This window comes from Branchiostoma belcheri, unplaced genomic scaffold (assembly GCF_001625305.1).
Source record: "Branchiostoma belcheri isolate BF01 breed outbred unplaced genomic scaffold, Haploidv18h27 scaffold27, whole genome shotgun sequence".
Lineage (NCBI taxonomy): Eukaryota > Metazoa > Chordata > Leptocardii > Amphioxiformes > Branchiostomatidae > Branchiostoma > Branchiostoma belcheri.
This window is the reverse complement of record NW_017803876.1, coordinates 1,048,677-1,068,184: the sequence shown is the minus strand read 5'-3', so window position 1 is coordinate 1,068,184 and position 19,508 is coordinate 1,048,677. Positions and strand designations below refer to the sequence as shown.

General features: G+C 42.6%; 2 protein-coding genes across 2 annotated transcripts in view; one reads left to right on the top strand and one right to left on the bottom strand.

Moving 5' to 3' along the window:
• Positions 1 to 617: 617 nt before the first annotated feature.
• On the top strand, positions 618 to 8,460 carry LOC109472126. Its single transcript, XM_019771703.1, has 9 exons — positions 618 to 708; positions 1,437 to 1,522; positions 3,452 to 3,640; positions 4,167 to 4,264; positions 4,852 to 4,936; positions 5,373 to 5,634; positions 5,960 to 6,947; positions 7,546 to 7,635; positions 8,032 to 8,460. The coding sequence occupies exons 1-9, from the start codon at positions 618 to 620 to the stop codon at positions 8,315 to 8,317; spliced, it is 2,175 nt and encodes a 724-aa protein (XP_019627262.1). The 3' UTR covers positions 8,318 to 8,460.
• A 687-nt stretch (positions 8,461 to 9,147) lies between these two features.
• The window catches only part of LOC109472320 (extracellular tyrosine-protein kinase PKDCC-like), an 18,182-nt gene continuing 7,821 nt past the window's right edge, over positions 9,148 to 19,508 (bottom strand). Inside the window, exons 2-6 of the mRNA XM_019772013.1 lie at positions 13,294 to 13,410; positions 11,703 to 12,054; positions 11,002 to 11,112; positions 10,493 to 10,669; positions 9,148 to 9,600 (exon numbers count right to left, since the gene is read on the bottom strand). Coding sequence (XP_019627572.1) covers positions 9,509 to 9,600; positions 10,493 to 10,669; positions 11,002 to 11,112; positions 11,703 to 12,054; positions 13,294 to 13,410 — 849 coding nt within the window. The 3' untranslated portion in view covers positions 9,148 to 9,508. The remainder of the gene's footprint in view (positions 9,601 to 10,492; positions 10,670 to 11,001; positions 11,113 to 11,702; positions 12,055 to 13,293; positions 13,411 to 19,508) is intronic.

Sequence of the window (19,508 nt, the reverse complement as noted above, 5' to 3'; positions counted from 1 at the left end):
TATCTGATATTCACAAATCTATGTGAATTAAATAAAATAAACTAAAATAATAATCACAACTCCACAACACGATATAACATGGTCCTTTTGTTCAGGTGTATTGTATGTTAGCTGCTCTGCAAATCAATTCGTCACCAGCTTTTGCAATGATCAAAACTGAAGTCTGGCTTTTTCCTCTAGGTGCAAGGGCGACGACTGGCGACCAACATGCAAACTACACCTCCAGGACAACCAAACAATAAACGAACGACTAAACAATAATGTGCATACATAACGTTCGTATCGGGCATCTACGTTATCTATAAGCTAATATCGAAGAGACTTATGGTCAAGACAAGAGGATGAAACATCAATTTCCCCCTTATACTTACAATATTTTGCTTGAGCTTGAACACGACTGATGTTCCGTAGAGGAAACCATTGTGCTTCAGCGGACAAAGTTGATATTTAGTGTGTATTTATTCTATAGCAACTAGAAACATGCAGTTTAGATTTTGAAACATATATAATCAGTGTTTAAGACATGTCTGCTATACTTTGCTTTTATTCATATATGTTTGTTTTTCATAATAGTTCAAAATTTTAACTTTAGCATTGCTGATATCTCCCATGACACAATGGAATATTCCGAATCATCATTGGGTCTGGTCATCGACCTTTTCAAACTTTTGGAGGAACTTGAACAAGGATTGACGGTCCATTCACAAAGTAAGTTGTTCGCCATTCAATTTGTTGAGTGGGAGGTTTACTTCATGTGTTGAATAGTCATAAGTGCATGTTGTGAGTTCGGGGGAGGGCGAATACTTCAAGCAATTCTGTGAGCATCCTCCGTCCAATATGGCTGGCCAGAAATGGCGGGAAAAATCCGGTTTGCGTAGTCTATTTTTGTATTCAACCCCAGAGGAAAATGTACTTAACTGCTGTATGAGTGACTTTTTCTCCTAAAGTGTGAATTTCATGCACGTGTGTTGTGCCAGCAGTAATATTCACAAAAAAATGCCTCTTTGAATCCTTCGAAAAAAGGCTGTGTTGGGTGGGGGGCTAGCCCCGAGGACTGAGAAGAGTAGAGCAAAAGTAGCCGTGGCGACTCAGCAATACCCTTTTACGAAATTTGCATGTTTGTATGTATATTTGGCTTCCGCCTCTCAGGTAAACATCTTTGATTTTGACTTTGAGGACCAAATTTCGAAGAAGTTAGAAGCACTGGCCTGATGTTTTGGTTGCAAAATTAGTGTAACGTTTTTTCACATCTTGAAAGTTTATCTGTGTTGGTAGAAGTCATTCTGAAGCAAGTTTCCAAAACAAGAAATTAGATTTTCGACTGTGCAATTCCAGTCTTTGTCAGCTTGAAAATTAACTCCAATGCCTTGTGTTGGAAATTACAAAGTTAACGTGCTTCAGAATTACAGTACTGTATTCACATTGTTGTCAGACAGCAGGGCTTTGTGCTGGTCAGAGAGGGATGGACCCTGTTGGACTGGACCCCTGGTCATCCTGGTCAGTCAAGATGGAAGATGAGAAGGTGAGAAAAGAAGCACAACATGGTGGTGTTTATAATAATAAATGGTTTTTATTGTCCAAAGAGTACCCGTGCAGTCGCAGCCTTTATACGGCTGAATTGATGCAGGGTATCACATAATAATCAATACAAATTACAACAATCAAATAATACACATGATACACATATTTGTTCCACAATTATTTTTTGTGGAATTGTCGCAAGGGTCTGTGCAGCTGCCATTCGGCGCCACCAGGTGACCTCATCGATTAGTCAATACGACTTTCCCCAACCGAAGTTAGGTACCCATTCACACCTGGGTGGAGTGAGGAAAGTCGTGTTAAGTGCCTTTCCCAAGGGAACAACGTCGGGGCGTATGTTCAGACATGTACCGGGTACGACTCGGAATCAAACCCGGGTCTCCCCGCTTCATAGTCGATTGCTCTAACCAATACACCACCCAACGCCACTAATTGTTTGATGGACAGGTTCTCACTGAACCTCATTCATTTTCTCAATGACTTGAATTGTCTCTTCTTTATCTTTGTATCAGTAAGGCCACACCAATTTAATTTGTTGGTTCTCGGATTCGCCTCTTCGTTTTTTTCTGATTTGCAAAAAAAAAAAATTGATTCTGGTCCTGAATCAACTGAAAAATGCTCATGTTTTGCCCCCAACAGTTGAGGAAAGTCCTTTTCTTCCTAGTTGTTACAGTTTTCCCATCTATCAATGCAGTGGTTTGATTAAAAGTTCAAAATTCAATGTTTAAATTTTAACCCAGCCTTTTGTGTTGACTTCATGGCTCATTCCATAGCATTTAAGCCTATAGTATAATAGGATGCCTAGACCTGTTTTTATTTTTATTTTTTTTCGCCCTGTCGCTTCATATTTTTTCTGAAAAAATCCGAGAACCAACAAATTAAATTGGTGTGGCCTAACTTTGATTTGTTAATTAATGTACTAAGACCATCTTGAACTGTTGGAGGCGAAATCCCTCCCCCTGTTCATAATTGAGCTTGAAGGAGCTTCGTTGTATTGAGCTCCCCCCTCCATCCTTGTACACAGATGTAAACCAACACTGCATGTAAACACACTTGTCTTGTTACTTGCACTTGTCCGTGTCCACGCACATTCTCACCCTTTATCTTCACCTACCGTTGACAAAAACTGTGCAGCTGCTAAAAATCCACTGTATTGCGGGATCAGTGATAACAAAGATGATGATTAAGATGTTGTGTCCAGTTGTTGTGTGAGTTGGTGGATATCGACTGCCTGCCCCTGTCCATACCTAGACAGGGTTAAGAAATAAACATATTTCATCTATATCATCTATATTGTTTACTGGTTTTTATTTAGTTTTGTTGTTATGCATGTGGTTTCAGTTATTTTGTTCTTTGTGCCATGCTTTCTTTTGTGTGAATTTTTGAAACAATAAAAAGAATGATTTATAAAAAAAAAAAGAAATAAACATAAAGTGATCTCGATGTTTGTATCAGTAGTTCTATATAAACCCACCCCGCTCTGTTATGTCCAGCCCACGCCAGGTGATTTGGCAGATATTGGGTGCCTGTCGCCCGGTGCTGCCTGCCTGCCTGCCTGCACCTGTCCATGCATGTACATAATACATACATTAACTTTGTGATCTGAATGTTTGTATCAGTTATCGGATATCAGGTGCCTGTCCCCCAGCGCTGCCTCCTGCCTGCCCCTGTCCATGCTGCAGAGCTCCCAGCTTACGTTTGTATCAGTAACTGATTTGATATTCATGTCCTTAAACCAGTCTGCCCTGTTATGTCCAGCCCATGCCTGGTAATTAGGCGGATATCGGGTGCCTGTCGCCCGGTGCTGCCTCCTGCCTGCCCCTGTCCATGCTGCAGAGCTCCCAGCATACGTTTATATCAGTAACTGGTTTGATATTCCTGTCCTAAAACCAGTCTGCTCTGTTATGTCCAGCCCACGCCCGGTGATTTGGCAGATATTGGGTGCCTGTCGCCTGGAGCTGCCTCCTGCCTGCCCCTGTCCATGCTGCAGAGCTCCCAGCAGAGGTTCACGGCCGACATCCACCACCTGGTGCAGGAGGTCAACTTCCCCCTGCGCCGGGACTCCGACTGGACCGGATCCAGCCACAGCTCAAGCTCACAGGTTTGCACAGCTTTAAGTGTTCTAGCCAGCCTGAATTTTGTTTCTGTCATCTCAACTTTGTTTTACATTTCGAGCACCAACAAAGCTAACAACAAAGGGTTAGTGTCATAAATGAGCAAGTAAAAAATGTTTGTGATCTGCTGTGTAAAAAATGTTTGTGATCTGCTAAAATGCACCAACAAAGCTAACAACAAAGGGTTAGTGTCATAAATGAGCAAGTAAAAATGTTTAGTTTATGTATATATTCTTTAGTCTTTTAATTGTAAATCGTACTTTTACTTCAGCCTTCAAAGTCTTCCACGGTATGATCTGTAATGAAAATGAGGATGTAAATAAACCATTCATTCATTCACCAAAGCCACAAGGCACTGCGCCAGAGGCAGATTGTTGTGTTGTGAAAACTCTACAAAGTTGCCTTCTTTGATTCTAGTTAGCAAAAACTGACAGTAAACATCTGGCAAATTTCAAGAACAAAGCATCTGTAGCAGTGTGCTTTATTGTACATTTTCCCCACCTCCATTTCTAGCTGTCAGTAGAGAGTGAGTCCAGCACAGCCAGTGCAGAGGGTCCAGACGAGCCTCAGATATCCACTTCTCCAAGAGCAGTGCACAGGCAAAGGGAGAGGTTAGCCAGGTCTTAGTCACACATCATTTCCCTAACACTGGTCTGAACATTCAAGTTGTCCCCTGTATAAACAACAATCTTTTACAGTCATGATAACATAGTCAGAATCTATCTGTGTGTCCCTGAGCCACCCCGCACATTAAGGGTACTGTAACTTGATGAAGTGGGTGAGATTGAAACATGCATACACATGGGAAAAACAGACTTGCTTGTAGCTGTCTTATACAATATAGAGAATTTGTTTGTCAGCAGACAATGTTTAAATCATGAAAGTGGCAAGAATATGTGTTGCTGGAACTACTAAACCAACAGCTGGTAGATTAACCAATGGATTGTCCAATTCAGCACCAAGGACATGGCCAATTATGGGACAAGGGAAGGGATATTGTGTATCAGTAGGAACAAAAAGAACATTGTAACAACTGTTTCATATGTACTAATTATTGCAATTGAAAACAAAACATAAGCTGGTTGTAGAACCAATGGATAGTCCATTTCAGTACCAAGGACATGACCAACTGTTTGAATCTGTAGGAAGAAATGGACTTTCTAAAGCATAACATTTATTTGATATGCCAACTTTGAAGGGACAGGCACCGCAGCACAGTGGTTGCACTACAGGAGATGGCTAGGCTACTGCCAGTGTCAGAGGATGGCCAAAAACAGACCAAGGTAGGGTGTTACTGTACTTTAGAAAAGCTGCAAGTCATCTTTTCTATTGTGTTATACACCGATACTTCAATAGTCAGAAAAGACAATGTACTTGAACTCTTCTTAAAATGAAGTTTTATTACAAAGGAAGTTGCAAGCAGGAACTCTAGTAGCCCAAGCTCAAATTGCAACATGTAGATATACTTAAAGCAAAACTTTAAAACCTACTCATCATCCAGCACAGAGTACCATCAAATTACATTTATAAACTAGAAAAAAAAAATTGTTTTACAATGTCGCAGAAGACGTTTTGCTGTTTTAGTGTTTTGGTCTAGTACTGTTGTCTGCAATCTATTTTATGTTTTAGATACCGGTAAGTACAATTGGCAAAGAGTCTCAGATTTTTGTACCTGTACATCATATATAAGTAACATATGCTTCTGTTTTCCTTTTTCAGCGTCGTGTGTTGCAGCAGTCTATTCACTACATTGACTGGCTGCATACGGAGCTGAAAATGGCCTACACAGACCTGGGAATCGAACCCTGCACCGCCAGGGTCAGCCTGAAGGACGTGTGCAGGGATCTGGGCGTTTCTCCCGCCATCCTCACCATGTCCCCGTCCGTGCTCAGCTACGACCTACACATGCTGGCAAAACACATCGAGGGGAGATGCCTGGACGATCAGCACCCCGGTCTGAAACTGGAGCACCATCCGTTAGGTGCTTTATTTCCTCCATTAGCAAACATACAAGTACAAACAAGTACAAAGTATGTAGCTAGTCTTCCTTGAGTTAAATATACATCATGCAAGCTACATCAAAATTGAAACATTGTTTACATACACATAACTTAACACATAATTTTACATTTGAAAAGTTAACATCAGATGTGCCTATCAACTCCTCCCTAAACTTACTCTTAGCTGCTGTTTGTACCTCATGTTCCAAGCTATTCCATACTGTTAAGGATCTGTAAGTCTTCTTTAGATCGTTTGTTTTAGGTTTCATCAAACTGTACGTGTTTCTGCTGGCGTGGATTGTTTAGGAACAATTGGCGATGTGGACCAGACGGCAGGCATGGCTGGACTGGATCACCAACATGGAGTACAGACTAGCCACAGAGATCCAGACACCCACGCTTACACCGTGGCTGGAGAAGCAATGAAGTCTGAAGTCTCAACTTCTTGCCACCAAACTGAGAACATCATCATCACAACACCTAAGCAGTCGAAGAAGAGATGGATGAGCCACAAAGAAGCCAGACCAAAACGGAAGACCAAACCAAAGAGATGCTGCACCGAGTGTCTGGAGGACAGTACGCCCAGGAGAGAGCTTGGATGGATGGGGAGGAGGTTGGATAGGAGCAGGCCCGTCCCAAATGCTAGGAGAGCGCTCTTCAGTAGCGGCATGGAGACAACAACCGTTCTAGATGACGATGACAGTGGTGACAGATTCTCCGCCTTCTTCCAGCCTGAAACGTCGTGGAGTGAACCTCGTAGCCCCTCGCCGCAGCAGGTAGTACCATCAAATCAGGCCAACGGTCTTGACAAGACTGATATTCAGTGGGAGACACCAACCGTTGGCTCTTCGGGTACACATCCACCAGACTCGGTTGTCCCCGAGGCAGAAGACATGCCCTACAGCAAGCCCATCATGGATGACTACATCAAAACCTCACCGTTTGGCCGCCCAGCCTCCTGCCCACCCTGCTACTCTGCAGCAATGGCAGCTCCCCCCAAGTCGACCCTCACCCCACCGATCTGGAAGAACCTGGATGAACAGAGCATTTTTGACACATCCAACTCCTCCGTGGACACGCTGCCTGATGGAATCTTCGCCGGTCAGTTCCCGACGTCTTGGGACGAGGCAGACAAAGAGTCGAACCAAGAGGTGCCTTCTGAAGACAGAGATGAAGACAGTAGAGACTCGGGCACCAGGAGGAGGCGTTTCTCCTATGGCAGGGCGAAGAACAAGAAGAAGTGCGTGAACGGATTCATCATGTTCTGCAAGATAGTGCGAGAGAAGCAGAAACAGTGAGTCACTTTAAGCAATTTTGGAGGTTACCCTTCAAGGTTTGCATATTTTGTTGCTGATAGAAACTCATGATCAGGCTTACATAAGTGTCTTTTGGGTCATTTGTTGAATATGGGTATAGAAGGAATTTGATAAATGTGGTGAAATTGTAAAATGCAAAAGTTAACCTTGTTGATGTCTGCATACCCACTAGCAGAGCTGCAGTTCAATGCTTGGCAGCCAGGGGGCTCTGCAGGTCTGTCAGCACAAGTCAAGTTTTACTTCTGTGTTTGGGAGAGTGGGAGTGTAGTTAGCCTGACCAAATCAGGCTACTATTGGTGGTCCACCTGATAGTCTTGGGGAGGGGTCAAATAACCCCAGCCAGTGAGAGATTGTGTAAACACAGGCTAAGGCTCTCTCTCTCTATCCAGTTTAACATCTTTTCCCCCCAAAACTGGGGGTTAGACGTGCTTGCATCAAGTGCAAGTCTTTGTTGAAGCAAGATTTTTTTTAACCGCTGGATGCCCTTCCTAACGCCAACCCAAACCCTAGTAGGGCCCAGGATCCCTCTAACTGAGAGGGGAAATATGTGTAGTGTAGTGCTGTGCTTTTTTCCAGGAGGTACTCCGGATATGCGTCCACCCAAATCAGTACCATGATGGGGAGGAAGTGGGCTGCCATGTCACCAGCAGAGAGGAAGCCGTTCAAGTGAGATGACATTGTTTTCTTTTACAATAGACAGTCCAGCAGAAGATTATATCTTAAGTCAACATTATATCTTATTGTGGGATTCAGGTGTCCAGAAAGTTGCATTTCATCAGAAAGAAATTCAGCTTTGTTATCTTTCCAGAAGTGACCAAACATCCAGCACAATGTCATTTTCTGTCTCAAAATTTTGTTGAATATTGTAATAGCATCTTGCTATTGCTAAATTACCCATCTCTATGCAGATGCAGGGTACAAAGAAGCTCTTCAGCCTTTGGGCCAGAGGTTGCAACCATTTAAATGACAGCTATCTGCTACCTGTTGATTACATTATATATATGACTAATTCCATGTGTTAACATCTGTTTTAAACAGTGTATGAAACTGTCTTTGACACAGAGATGCTGCCTATGAGTTCAGTCTGAGGAACAACAGGAATGTCATCGTGCAGAAGTCTCTGCCGCACGATGCCTTCGGCATAACAGGTGCTCTATGCGGCACCTCTTCTACGTCAACAATGGATGCTGCTGGACCACTCTATACGTCATCTGTGTCGAGTCTTGTTTCTGATGCACATGTCCCTGTATCAAGGGAGTGTTGTACAGCAACAGTGACTTCACCTCTGTCAGGTGCATCAGGTGAAGATGCAGCTACAGTAGAAGGAGTAACAAGTTACATGAGCTGATGACAGGCTTTTAGCTAGGATTTTTTTGTTGGGTGTCCATTTTTTTTATTGTATGCTATGTGCAGCGAAGATGCGCAGTGCACAAGCTTTTAGGGGGGCTTTTTTGAAATTCGTAATGCTCTCAAACACCACTTTTTGCATTTTGAGGTGAAAATTTGATGAGGAATGTAAGTTTTTTTCATCAGTAAACCATCATTTCTGTATTTCTAGTAAGGCTGAAGGGAAGCATGTGTGCATGGCAGGGGTTGGGAGTGGAAAAAATAGGGCGTCTTTAGGGTGTCCTACAAAAAAGTAGGGCGTCCAATTTCTTAGTATTTTCAGTACAGGGCGTCCAAAAGACACCCCCTAGCTAAAAGCCTGGCTGATGATAATATGGACTGGAGACTCTACTAGGCCTATATGTCTTGAATGGTAAAGATGCTACAGACCTATTTTGGTGTCTGTTGACTCTGTACTGTTTTCCAAATAAGATTTTTCCTAAGAAATCCCATGTGATAGCACATAGTATTACGACAAGTTCGTTACTTGTTTAACAAAAGGTTGTGGCTGCATTATTTGTAAATTGCTAAGAAAATAAAAAAAAACATTTACATATTTCCAGTTTTCATATTTAAACTTCCTATTGTTTAACTTTATTGTGAAATGGTCAGAAATTGAGATCTGAAAAGTAGAACCTTGATGGAGGAAAACCTTTCAGCTAACTTGGTTTGTAACCCACATATGCACTATGACTGTATGACATGCTGGATCACCTATGATTTTCCCCATAAGTGCCAATATCAAAGTGTGAATTTAGAAATTAGTCAAAACAGGAAACCAGACATCTTTGCTGTTAAATTAACTGTTTATTTACACTTTCATAGTATCAAACTCTTATCGTTCACAATTCATGTTGTTTTGGAATGTTACCACCAAATTATGGACATTCAAAAGTTAGTTTTAAACTTTGTATTTGTCTCCCAGACATATGGGAGTCAGCATTGCAGTATATAAAAAAATACAGTCTGTATCCATTGATACAATATATTGCACTAAGTATTGTTAACTTATTACATACAAATAAATACACTTTGTTCAGCTTCATATTTCATCTTCTCTTTATCATAAATCTGTGTGGTTTACTATTTACAGTTTAAAAGTCATTATTACAGTGTTGACTGACACTCAAGGCAGTGCCTGCTATTTCTCCTTTTATGTGGGAGCGAGGATCTTTGTGTACAGTATTGTGTCAGGGTTTTCCACTGGAGATGACACATCATTCTTGAAGTAAGCCACTGGACGACCTGTAAGGAAGAACAACAAAAATTAACACCTGGAAGCATGAAGAGATAATGACAAATGCTACTAGTAAAATTAGACATGAACAGATTACCGTTGAAAGATAAAATGTAAACTTCCGTTATAGATAAGATTTAACAAACCTCACAACGTATTAGTACTAGTTGTGCATTCTCTATTGCTTTACTGTCTTATAATTTTGCAAATAATTTGTTATCATATTTGTATAGTAATTTATACCCTTGTTAGGTAACGGTACATGTTACCTGCTGTACTTTCAAGTTTACTTGATGAGTGACTTGTGCTTTCAAAGTTGATGCCGAAGTTATCATGCTTTCAAACCACCCGCAAAAGCAACCATGCCCCTGTTTTAAGTGTTTTGTTTCCACTTTCTGTCGGCGCACAGATGGTACTGTAGCCACTCCCCCTCTAATTAATCCCATTCCCCATCCAGTCTCCCTTCCCCCGATCATTCGTGCTTCCACACCTAGCTTGTGTGGCAGCATTTCCCGCCCACCCACCCTAACTTGGCTGTTTTATTGTAAGTCTTATTGTAAGTTTTTAGTTTTAGTCCTTCTGTTAGTGTAGTGTAGGACTACGGTCCCGGACTACGGTCCCGTTAATTAGGTCTTCCTTGTTCAGTTTAACGTCGTTTTTTAACGTACAACAGTGATTGTCTTCTGGTATACCTTCACCTATGTTCAGACTCTCATAACTCATAACTATACTGGATTCTGAATTGCATTGTATTTTTTTTGAGGAGCCATTAAAATGTCTGCCACCAAAATGTCGGTGCGCACTACCGTGTCGGTGCGCACTACCCTATACCTTGTTGTGTTATCTGTGCATAGACAGAAAGTGGGGTTCTCTTCGGAACTTGTGAAGAAGAGAACTCACCTATCCAAGTCTTCCTGTCCGTGAGGACGAAGCCCCGACACTCCGCATCTCCGTCACACATGTCCGCGGCTTCCTCTGCGTCGAACACGGACACCGCGCACGCACCTCGGGACAGCGAGCGCAGACAGTCGAAGTCTCCCACACCCGGGACGTCGGACTGGGGAACCTTCCTGTATCCTGGGAAGTCCGCATTACATTCACTATGTGTTTTGTAGTGTACTTCATTACATTATTTGTGCCATTATGCCATTAAAATAAGTTGTTAATATAATGTTTTTATCTTGGCTCCAATAAGGATCTGACCTGTTATCTTTTAAAATGTTTAGGTGTGATACTGGCAGAACTATACACTTGTAAAACTTTTTGTCCACTATAAGATATTAAAATCTCATTGAACTATGTTGGTAATGAAACTACCTTTGTGAATGATTTCCATTACTCTAGCTGAGTATTCTAAACTTTATCCTGCTGACATAACCAGGAGTTCTGTATGATTTTTCTTTACTCACTTGTCATGTCTGGTTTCGCCGGCTCCCTGTGTAGGTACGCCCCACTCTGATACAACTCCAGGATCCTCTCCATGTGAGCAGCAGTCTCTTCACTGGACCACTGCAGGGTAGCTACAGAAAGCAAAGGTAGCCATTTTTACTATTGTGACTGAATGAGTGAATGAATGAATGAATGGTTTACTATAACTAAAGCATGTTGCAGGCTAACCTGCATCCTTTTTTACTGCTTTTTTACTTTATTGACGTGCTTTTGTCTAAAAGAGTGTCTACTACTACATGGAAACTTTTGAGCCATTTGGGTTTTCCAGCATTAACCTTAAACTTTTACAATACGTTTCTTGAAGTAGCCTGGGTGCCAGACGCTAGCGTTCATAAAGCGATAGATTTTTTTTTGTGTCCGCTACTGTATCCGCCGCCCAACCCCAGGCTGCCCCAAACCCAATATCTTTCACGCTGCCAGACGCTAGCGTTCATAAAGCGATAGATTTTTTTTTGTGTCCGCTACTGTATCCACCGCCCAACCCCAGGCTGCCCCAAACCCAATATCTTTCACGCTAGCGCGAGGAGATAATTAGAGCCAGTGTGCAAATCAGGGTCGGCGGGGCGTGTGCCTTTCCCGGGCCGAGGAATTATCGCCGACTCGCGGTAGGGGATGGCACCCAGGCTATTCTTGAAGATTTCAAGAGGACTTAATCTCCTACCTGTCTTATTCATGACCTCATCCACCAGTGGCTTCAGCGCTTCTGGTACCTCGAAGGGGAGCAGGTACACGAAGAAGTATCTGTAGGCATTGTACAGGTTACTCTTGTCGCTCCAGGACGAACATTTCCCCTGCTTGTCACAGGACAGCTGGAAGGACGTCCCCGGGAACTCCAGGGCGCAGTCCGAGTCCAGGGCGCAGTTCGGGGCGTAACTGTCGGCATCATCCAGGTCTGCCAGCTTCACCTCTCCATTGACAAGTACAAACTGCTGCAGCTTGAAGTCGTGGAGGATGACCGGGCCGATGGGGGAGGAGTTCAAGTGGGCCAAGAGCTGAGCCAGGCCCAGGCTTATCTGTGAGAGACACGAAAAGAAAACGTAAGAAATTAACTTTCTTAGCCCACAAATTTGGCCACACACATGGAGCCAAGAGTTGAGCCAGGCAAAGACTCATCTGTGAGAGAAAAGGTAAGAAATTCTATCAGAAACCATCAGCTTTCGTAGTCCATTTGTATATGAATAGTTAATTTTGAAAGGCCTGTAACATTGTTTCAAACACTGACAGTCAAAATGGCTGAATTGTGTCAGGATATTACAATACATTAGGATTGAGACATATTTACAAATAGCACATTTCAAACAGCAAGTTTGGGTTTAAATGAATATACAAATGTAGCAGGCTTTGGAAAGAGTGGAAGAAATTGGCCAAATAGGCCACTTACCAGGGTAGCTGCTGGTCTGTTCATCTGTACTCCTTTAGCTGACCAACCCCCCTGGTATGTTTTCTGTCTTCTGGCCAATTTCTACTCTTTTCAAAGCCTGGTAGAAGCATGTTAAACCCAAACTATGCCGCTGAAATTAGCATGAAAGTTCATCTGAGAGGGCCTGCAGACGGTCGTCTTCGGCGCCTGAAATCTTGCCCCCCCCCCCTCGGTGTTTGTGTATGGCGCGCTCGGAACTCGCTGATCGGCTTCACCTATCGCCCGGTGCCTTCGGCAGCCACCGATTCGAACCCGATTTCGGGTGATTTTGGCACCCGCCAGGACTCCAAAAAACTCATGGATCTACCGCCTATGCGCAATCAACACAAAGGCAATAGTTTTGACGTAGAACTATTAGTTGCTGTGTTTTAGACGGTCTGGAATCCTCATGATTTAACGTAATTCGTAATCAGCTCTGAGAATTTAACATAATTCGTAATCGACGGCGAAAATATGGCGTAATTCGTAATCAATACCCCCCCTTGCAGGCCCTCATCTGAGTTGGTAAATTACATTATGAAGAAGTTAAACTGTTCTCCAACTCAAAATTTGACTCAGCGGAATTTTCGACTGAATCACTCAGTCTTCCTCAGCTATCTGACCCAAATGCTGTGGACACGTGATTTTTCCCACGTGTGACGTCAGACTTCAGACAACCTTTGACCCTTTGCTGACGTCACACATGGGAAAAATCACGCGTCCACAGCATTTGGGTCAGATAGCTGAGGAAGACTGAGTGATTCAGTCGAAAATAACGGTGAGTCAAATTTTGAGTTGGAGAGAACAGTTTAACTTCTTCCTTATGCCCCTGAAAGTAAGAGTTGTGGCTCACCCTGAAGCGGTCCTCCCAGGAAGCCTGCAGCAGGTTGATAATGTCCAGAGGTCTGCCCAGCTCCGTTATGGAGGTGACAGAGCCGTCCTCCCCTCCATGGAAACAGTAACCTAGCAACTGGGAGCACACAAACAAGGGCAGTTTTACTCGGGTGTCACATAACAAAGTAGCTTACCTTGAACTTAACCATTTAAAAAGCTACATTCAGCTGACAACTGCCATTGAAATGACCCACTCCCAAAAAGGAGGAATGGTTGAGACATTAACAAAATTTTAAATCATTTCTGTACAAATAGAACCAAATACTTCTCCACCAGTTATCTGAATTGACCTTCCACACTACTAAACTTTCAAAAATACTAGTATTTTATTTTCAAAGCAACATGTATGCAGTCACTGTACTGAGTAGCTTTTGACAAAATAGTTGTTAGTGGACTGGCAACTCTCATGGCCACTTTTTTGGATGGGACAACCTGGAGTTTGAATGTATTCTTGACATCATACAAGAACACATTCACCTATTCTACATTAACTTAAGGAAATGTGTTACTCTTTTACGTACGATCAAGAGAACAGCCTTCTCATAACTTGTTAAGCCAACTGACTTACTCTAATACCATGTAATAACAGTCCAGCTAAACTCCCCAGTGCACTTCAGTACTCCTAACCAGAACATTCCTGCATGGCACCTGGAGAGTGCATGACCGCCTACAGGTTCGTGCCACACAAAACTGTGGTGTAAATCTTCACGTTGACAGCAACACAGTGCCAAGAATGCAATTAGAATGATAACATCAGCACTGAGAAGGTAGGTAGGAAGACCTGCCATCCCTGAACTACTGTCAGGGGGCCTGCATGCTTTTTTCACGCAAGGTGTGATTGGGACTTTTCGTAAGGTGTAATCTTCGTAATCCGTAGGCAGCCTCCCCCAAAATTGACGTAATTCTTAATAGCACATTAAACGTAAAGTCGTAATCAGATCTGATAATCTAACGTAATTCGTAATCGGCAGCGGCGGAAATTCTGCGTAATTCATAACCACTAGCAACTACCAACGCCCCCCCCCCCATGCCCCCCCCCATACTTCTGTGTATGATCTAGCTGGCTTTGAATGGAGGCATTGTGAATCCTGAGTGTAGAGGAATATTTTTGTTGGCTTGCTAAAACTGCATGCACTGATATGGGTCATGGTATCCATTTATTACCGCAGGCATAAGTTACACCTGCAACTTAAAGCTATAGGAAGCAAACTGTAGACGATGTAGCGAATATTCCATCCAGCCCAGAAAGGAGACCTGAAAGTTATGAAATCATCGGAGACTTTTCCAACTTAATGGAAACACTTCCAGCACCACTCAAGAACAAGGCACCATGAGTTAGACCAAGTGTAAACCAGCACCAAGAGACTATAAGATATTACACGTAAAACAAGGACAACAACAGACTTTCATAACAGGATTCAGGCTAGTATCACAAATTTTCCAACAGAACTGGAAGTGCCCACTCCAGCCACCCAGGATGGATGTTTGGAAAAGGTTGTTTTGGTGTAAATCTCGGGGGAACATTTGCCACATTTGTAGCATTTCCCCCCTGCCAAAAGGGGCAAGGCTCCCAGGAGGGGACAGATGGAAGGGGAGGAGAGCTGGGCTAAATAGAACCCAGCATGTCCTGTCAATCACTGCAGATAATGTTGGGGACAGAAGAAATGCTTTGAAATCCAGCAGAAATTAAAAGCATGAACGAGTTAAGTCAGTTCACAGAATGGTGAAACAACTATGGTGAAATAAAGCAAAGTGACAGGAGATAACGAAGTACTTAGTATAGTCCACTTAAGGGTAAATATGTAGGTCACTAGGTAGGTTTACATTTGATGATGTACAGTAGTGTATGTGAATTGCTGGGAATCTATGATAGACTGCAATGTAATTATCATTCTAGCATAGCTGTCTTACTAGCCAGATAGTTGCCAGGGCTAGTATACAGGCTAGCTCCTAGGAAATATTATTACAAGCACCCTAAGTTACACTCTGGGCTCCTAAGAAATATTACCACAAATTATATACAAGTTAGACTCTGGGCAGCTTCTTTATAATAGGATCTAAACTGGGAGCTGGCCTTTGTGTATTAGCCCTGAGAACAGTCTGGCATCCAGGCTACTGTCTTCCACAGACAGAGGGCATGAGCACTGTGTCTGTACAGTGGGTAAGTAAGGAGATCCCCCCTTTGCCCTTCCCCATGCTGGGCTGACAAAGGAAAAGGGAGTGAAGCATTTTCGGGCAGGTTAACCCACAAGCCGCGTTCACCCCTGGTCTGGCCCCCAGCAGGAAGCTGCCTGTTCCCTGGGGTGGAAGGGGGACAAGGGCACATTGGACATGGGGCAAGTGTCAGTTACAGTTGGACCAGCCCAGAAAAGAACAAGAAACAGTCATGCCTTCAAATATCAGAGTTGTCAACCAAGAATATTGAGGTGTTCAAAAACTCGTATTTCCCAAGAACTATCGTAGAGTGGAACTTGTTGCCACCAGGCACAGTTGGGGCATCATCACTAGAAAGCTTTAAACAACTGCAACTAAATGCGCAAAGATTGATTGTAACAAGTCGTTCGGTGTGACATAGCTAGCTGCAGCCGTGCCGCGTGCCTGCGAAGCTGGTGTGTTACGCCGAAGGGCTGTAACAGCTATAATGATACAGATACAGACATGGGGCTGAGGAATAGATTTGAACTTGAAGGGAAACATTTCTATATCAACAATTTGTCATGAAAAGAGTAGAGTAGAGCAGAGTTGTTTTGGCCTGGTAGGAACTTGATTCCAGTTTGGCCTGCCCTAGATATTCAGTTCAGTTCACTGTTGTCTCAGATTTCTCACAGTGGATAATCCAGAGCTTCATATTAATACATCACTTGGTGTTGTTGCATGTTTACAAATGGACCAAAGAATGGCTCAAAACTACACATATCACCTCTGGATAGAAATGCTCACACAGAAATAGTGTGTAGTACCAGTCACTGCCAGTAGTGACATGGAGAAAACAAAAAAACAACAACAAAGGATGGCTGAAAGTTGGTACATGCTAATAACATTTGATAACCCAAGTTTTGTTGACCAGCTATGAACATCTATGAAGTAAAATGTGCTGGATATTTCACAGTTCTTGCCACTGCACTTGATGTTAAACAGTCTTGACATCCACTCAGTCAGAAGGTTAATGCCAAATAGAGCGAGGCTTACCATTAGGAAATTGGAATTTACAAAGCGAGGCAGCAACAGTTAATAATAATAGTTTATTGACAACAACAATCCTTGTACATGGCAGCGTTTAAACCGCTGAATTGCGTACACAGGTTTAAAAACAATTAAACAATAAGGTGGGCTAAACAACCAAAGGACATTGACAAACTAGGTACAAACAACTTAAACAAATACTAGCTGTACGCAGTTATAAATTAGATATATAAGTGATTAAAAACAATATCGTCCGGTACTGGGAGATTTCAACCTAGGTCTGCTTGTTTATTTAACAAATCAGTGAAATAGGGGATTGGGCTCGTTTTGTACCGCTTTGTTTTCGTCAAAGGGATGTCGAGTTGGTTTGCCCCCTTCAGGCATCTGCCATGGATGTCTGAGCGGGATGGGGGTAACCAATGTCGGAACGAAGTGGAGTTAAGGAGGGACTTTGCAAACTTAAGACTGAGGGCTTCTCTTCTTTTCTCTAGGGACGGCAAACATAATTGGGACAGGGCGATGTTGTAAGACGTGTACAGGGGGCCAAGGATTATCTTTACTGCTCGTTTTTGTATGCGTTCAATTTTTATTACTTGATGTACAGAGATACTTGAATTCCAAACTGGGGCCGCATATTCAAGGGTCGGGCGTATGTATCCTTGGTAGAAATCGCAAAGGTCTTGAACAGGGAGTCCGGAATGTTTCAGTTTCTTCAGCCAGAAAAGACGTGAGCTCCCCTTCTTTGTTATAATTTCAATATGTTTGTCCCATTTCAGGTCCCCCGAGAGCCATAAACCGAGAATACAGGCGGATTCGGTATATATAAGGGGCTTATTATGAAGTGTTATATTAGGGGGTGGGGGACAGTCTCTCATAAAGGAAAAGGTCATGAGCATACACTTCTCGTCATTTAGCTTCATGTCATTATTAATTGCCCAAGAGTCGAGTCGGTCCATAGATGATTGAATTAGGCTCTCTTCACAGAAAAGTCTGCTCTCGCATAACGACAGGTCATCTACGTATTTATAACGATTTAGAATGTCATCTTGTAAGGCGTCATTGACATATATAAGAAAAAGAATCGGTCCCAATTTAGTGCCTTGAGGCACTCCAGATGAGATTCCCTCCCAATTTGAGGATTTGGTACGGTATCGGACGCACTGGGTACGGTTTGTAAGGAAGCTACATATCCAAGGCATAATTGACGCCCTTACCCCACATGTCAACATCTTGTTAATTAGCTTGGTGTGGTTTATCCTATCGAATGCTTTACTGAAATCAGTTATTAGTAGTGTTTGAACGCTTTTAGGGGTTTCAGCACCAAGGACTATGTAGTTAATTAAACTGGTTAGATAATGGACCGTAGACCTTCCTTTCCTGCTTCCAAACTGAGTGGGATCTATCACTTTGCCTATGTCCTGAAGAATCCACTTAACGATGTAGGATTCAAATGTCTTTATAAGACTGGAGGTTAGGGATATTGGCCTTAAGGTTTCGAGAGAGGCTGGTATCTTCTTAGGAACTGGGGTTATAATTGCTTGTTTCCATTGAGTAGGGACATATCCTTCATCTAAAGATGAATTAAATATATGAGATAAAACGTCACTGAACTCAGCCGCGTACATTTTAACAATTTTGGGCGGTAAGTCATCCGGACCACTACTTTTATGAGGGTTGAGTCGTTTTAATGTTTCGTATAACTCCCATGGCAAAATTGTTGGTGGTTTTGAGGGGGACGGTAAGTATGAAGGTACTGAGGTCAGGTCCAAGGGGGGTAAATCATTTACAATAGAGGAAAATGCATGTTAATGATATTTGCTGTGTCTTCTTCATTTGCATGAGGGTCATTGGGAAGCCTAATAGACACCTGTGGTTTACGAGAATTTAACATTTTACGGAGAGAACTATGCCACTTAGCAGGGTTATCTGTCTTAAGATGTTTTACTTTGGAGACATAGTGTTGCTTTTTTGCTTTTGTACATAGACGAATAACCTTATTACGTAGACTTCGATAAAGTGTCATGTTTCCAGTATGAAATGCATTTTGACGTCGTTTTATTGTAGATTTGATTTGGGCAGTTATCCACTGTTTGTCAGTGTTATGCTTAACTATAGATTTATAGGGAAAATGTTTATTTATTTGGACATGTAGTATGTGGTAAAATTTGTCTATTTTGCTTTGGACATCTGGGGCATCGATGACTTCGGTCCACGGGTAGGCCGAAATCCAGCGTCCGAAGGATCGGACGTTGGAATCTCTCATTTGTCGGAAGGTGGACGTTATTTTCCTGTTGCTCGGCTTATGGTCTTTGGGCATCCATATAACGGTATTGTGATCACTAAGGCCGAGGGGCTCTTCAATACGGGGATTTAAATAGAAGGACTTCAAATTTGATATTATTAAGTCAAGCACAGCCTCACCCCTAGTAGGCTGATTTACTACCTGTTCGAGCTGACTTCCATTTATAAGACTTTTGATCTCAAATCTGTTGAAGTCTCCCATTACACAGATCCCCACTTGGGGGTATTTTGTACTAATCTTATCAACGCTGTCAATCAAATATTTCGCTAACATGTCCTCGTACATCGAGTTTGGAGGATTGTAGACAACACAAATGGCAATGTTTGTAATTCGACGCGGTGTCCAATACGGTTTAACTAATATCCAGAAACATTCTAGCTCTATAGGTGTTTCAATAAAATCAATAACTTCCACAGGTATTGTTTCTCTAACGTAAATGGCAACGCCGCCACCACGACTGGTGCGACATTTAGAGAACAGACTAAAACCATCTATATGTGTACATTCAGTTGGATGGTTGGGTGAGAACCATGTCTCAGATACTACACTTATGTCAATTCCATGTCTAGTCATTGAGTCAGCTAGATCGTCAAGCTTATTAACTAAGGACCTTGCGTTACATAGTAGAAATGATGGGAGATTTTTAACCTGTTTTACTACCATAGGCTTCTCGGGGTGCCTCGCCCTCG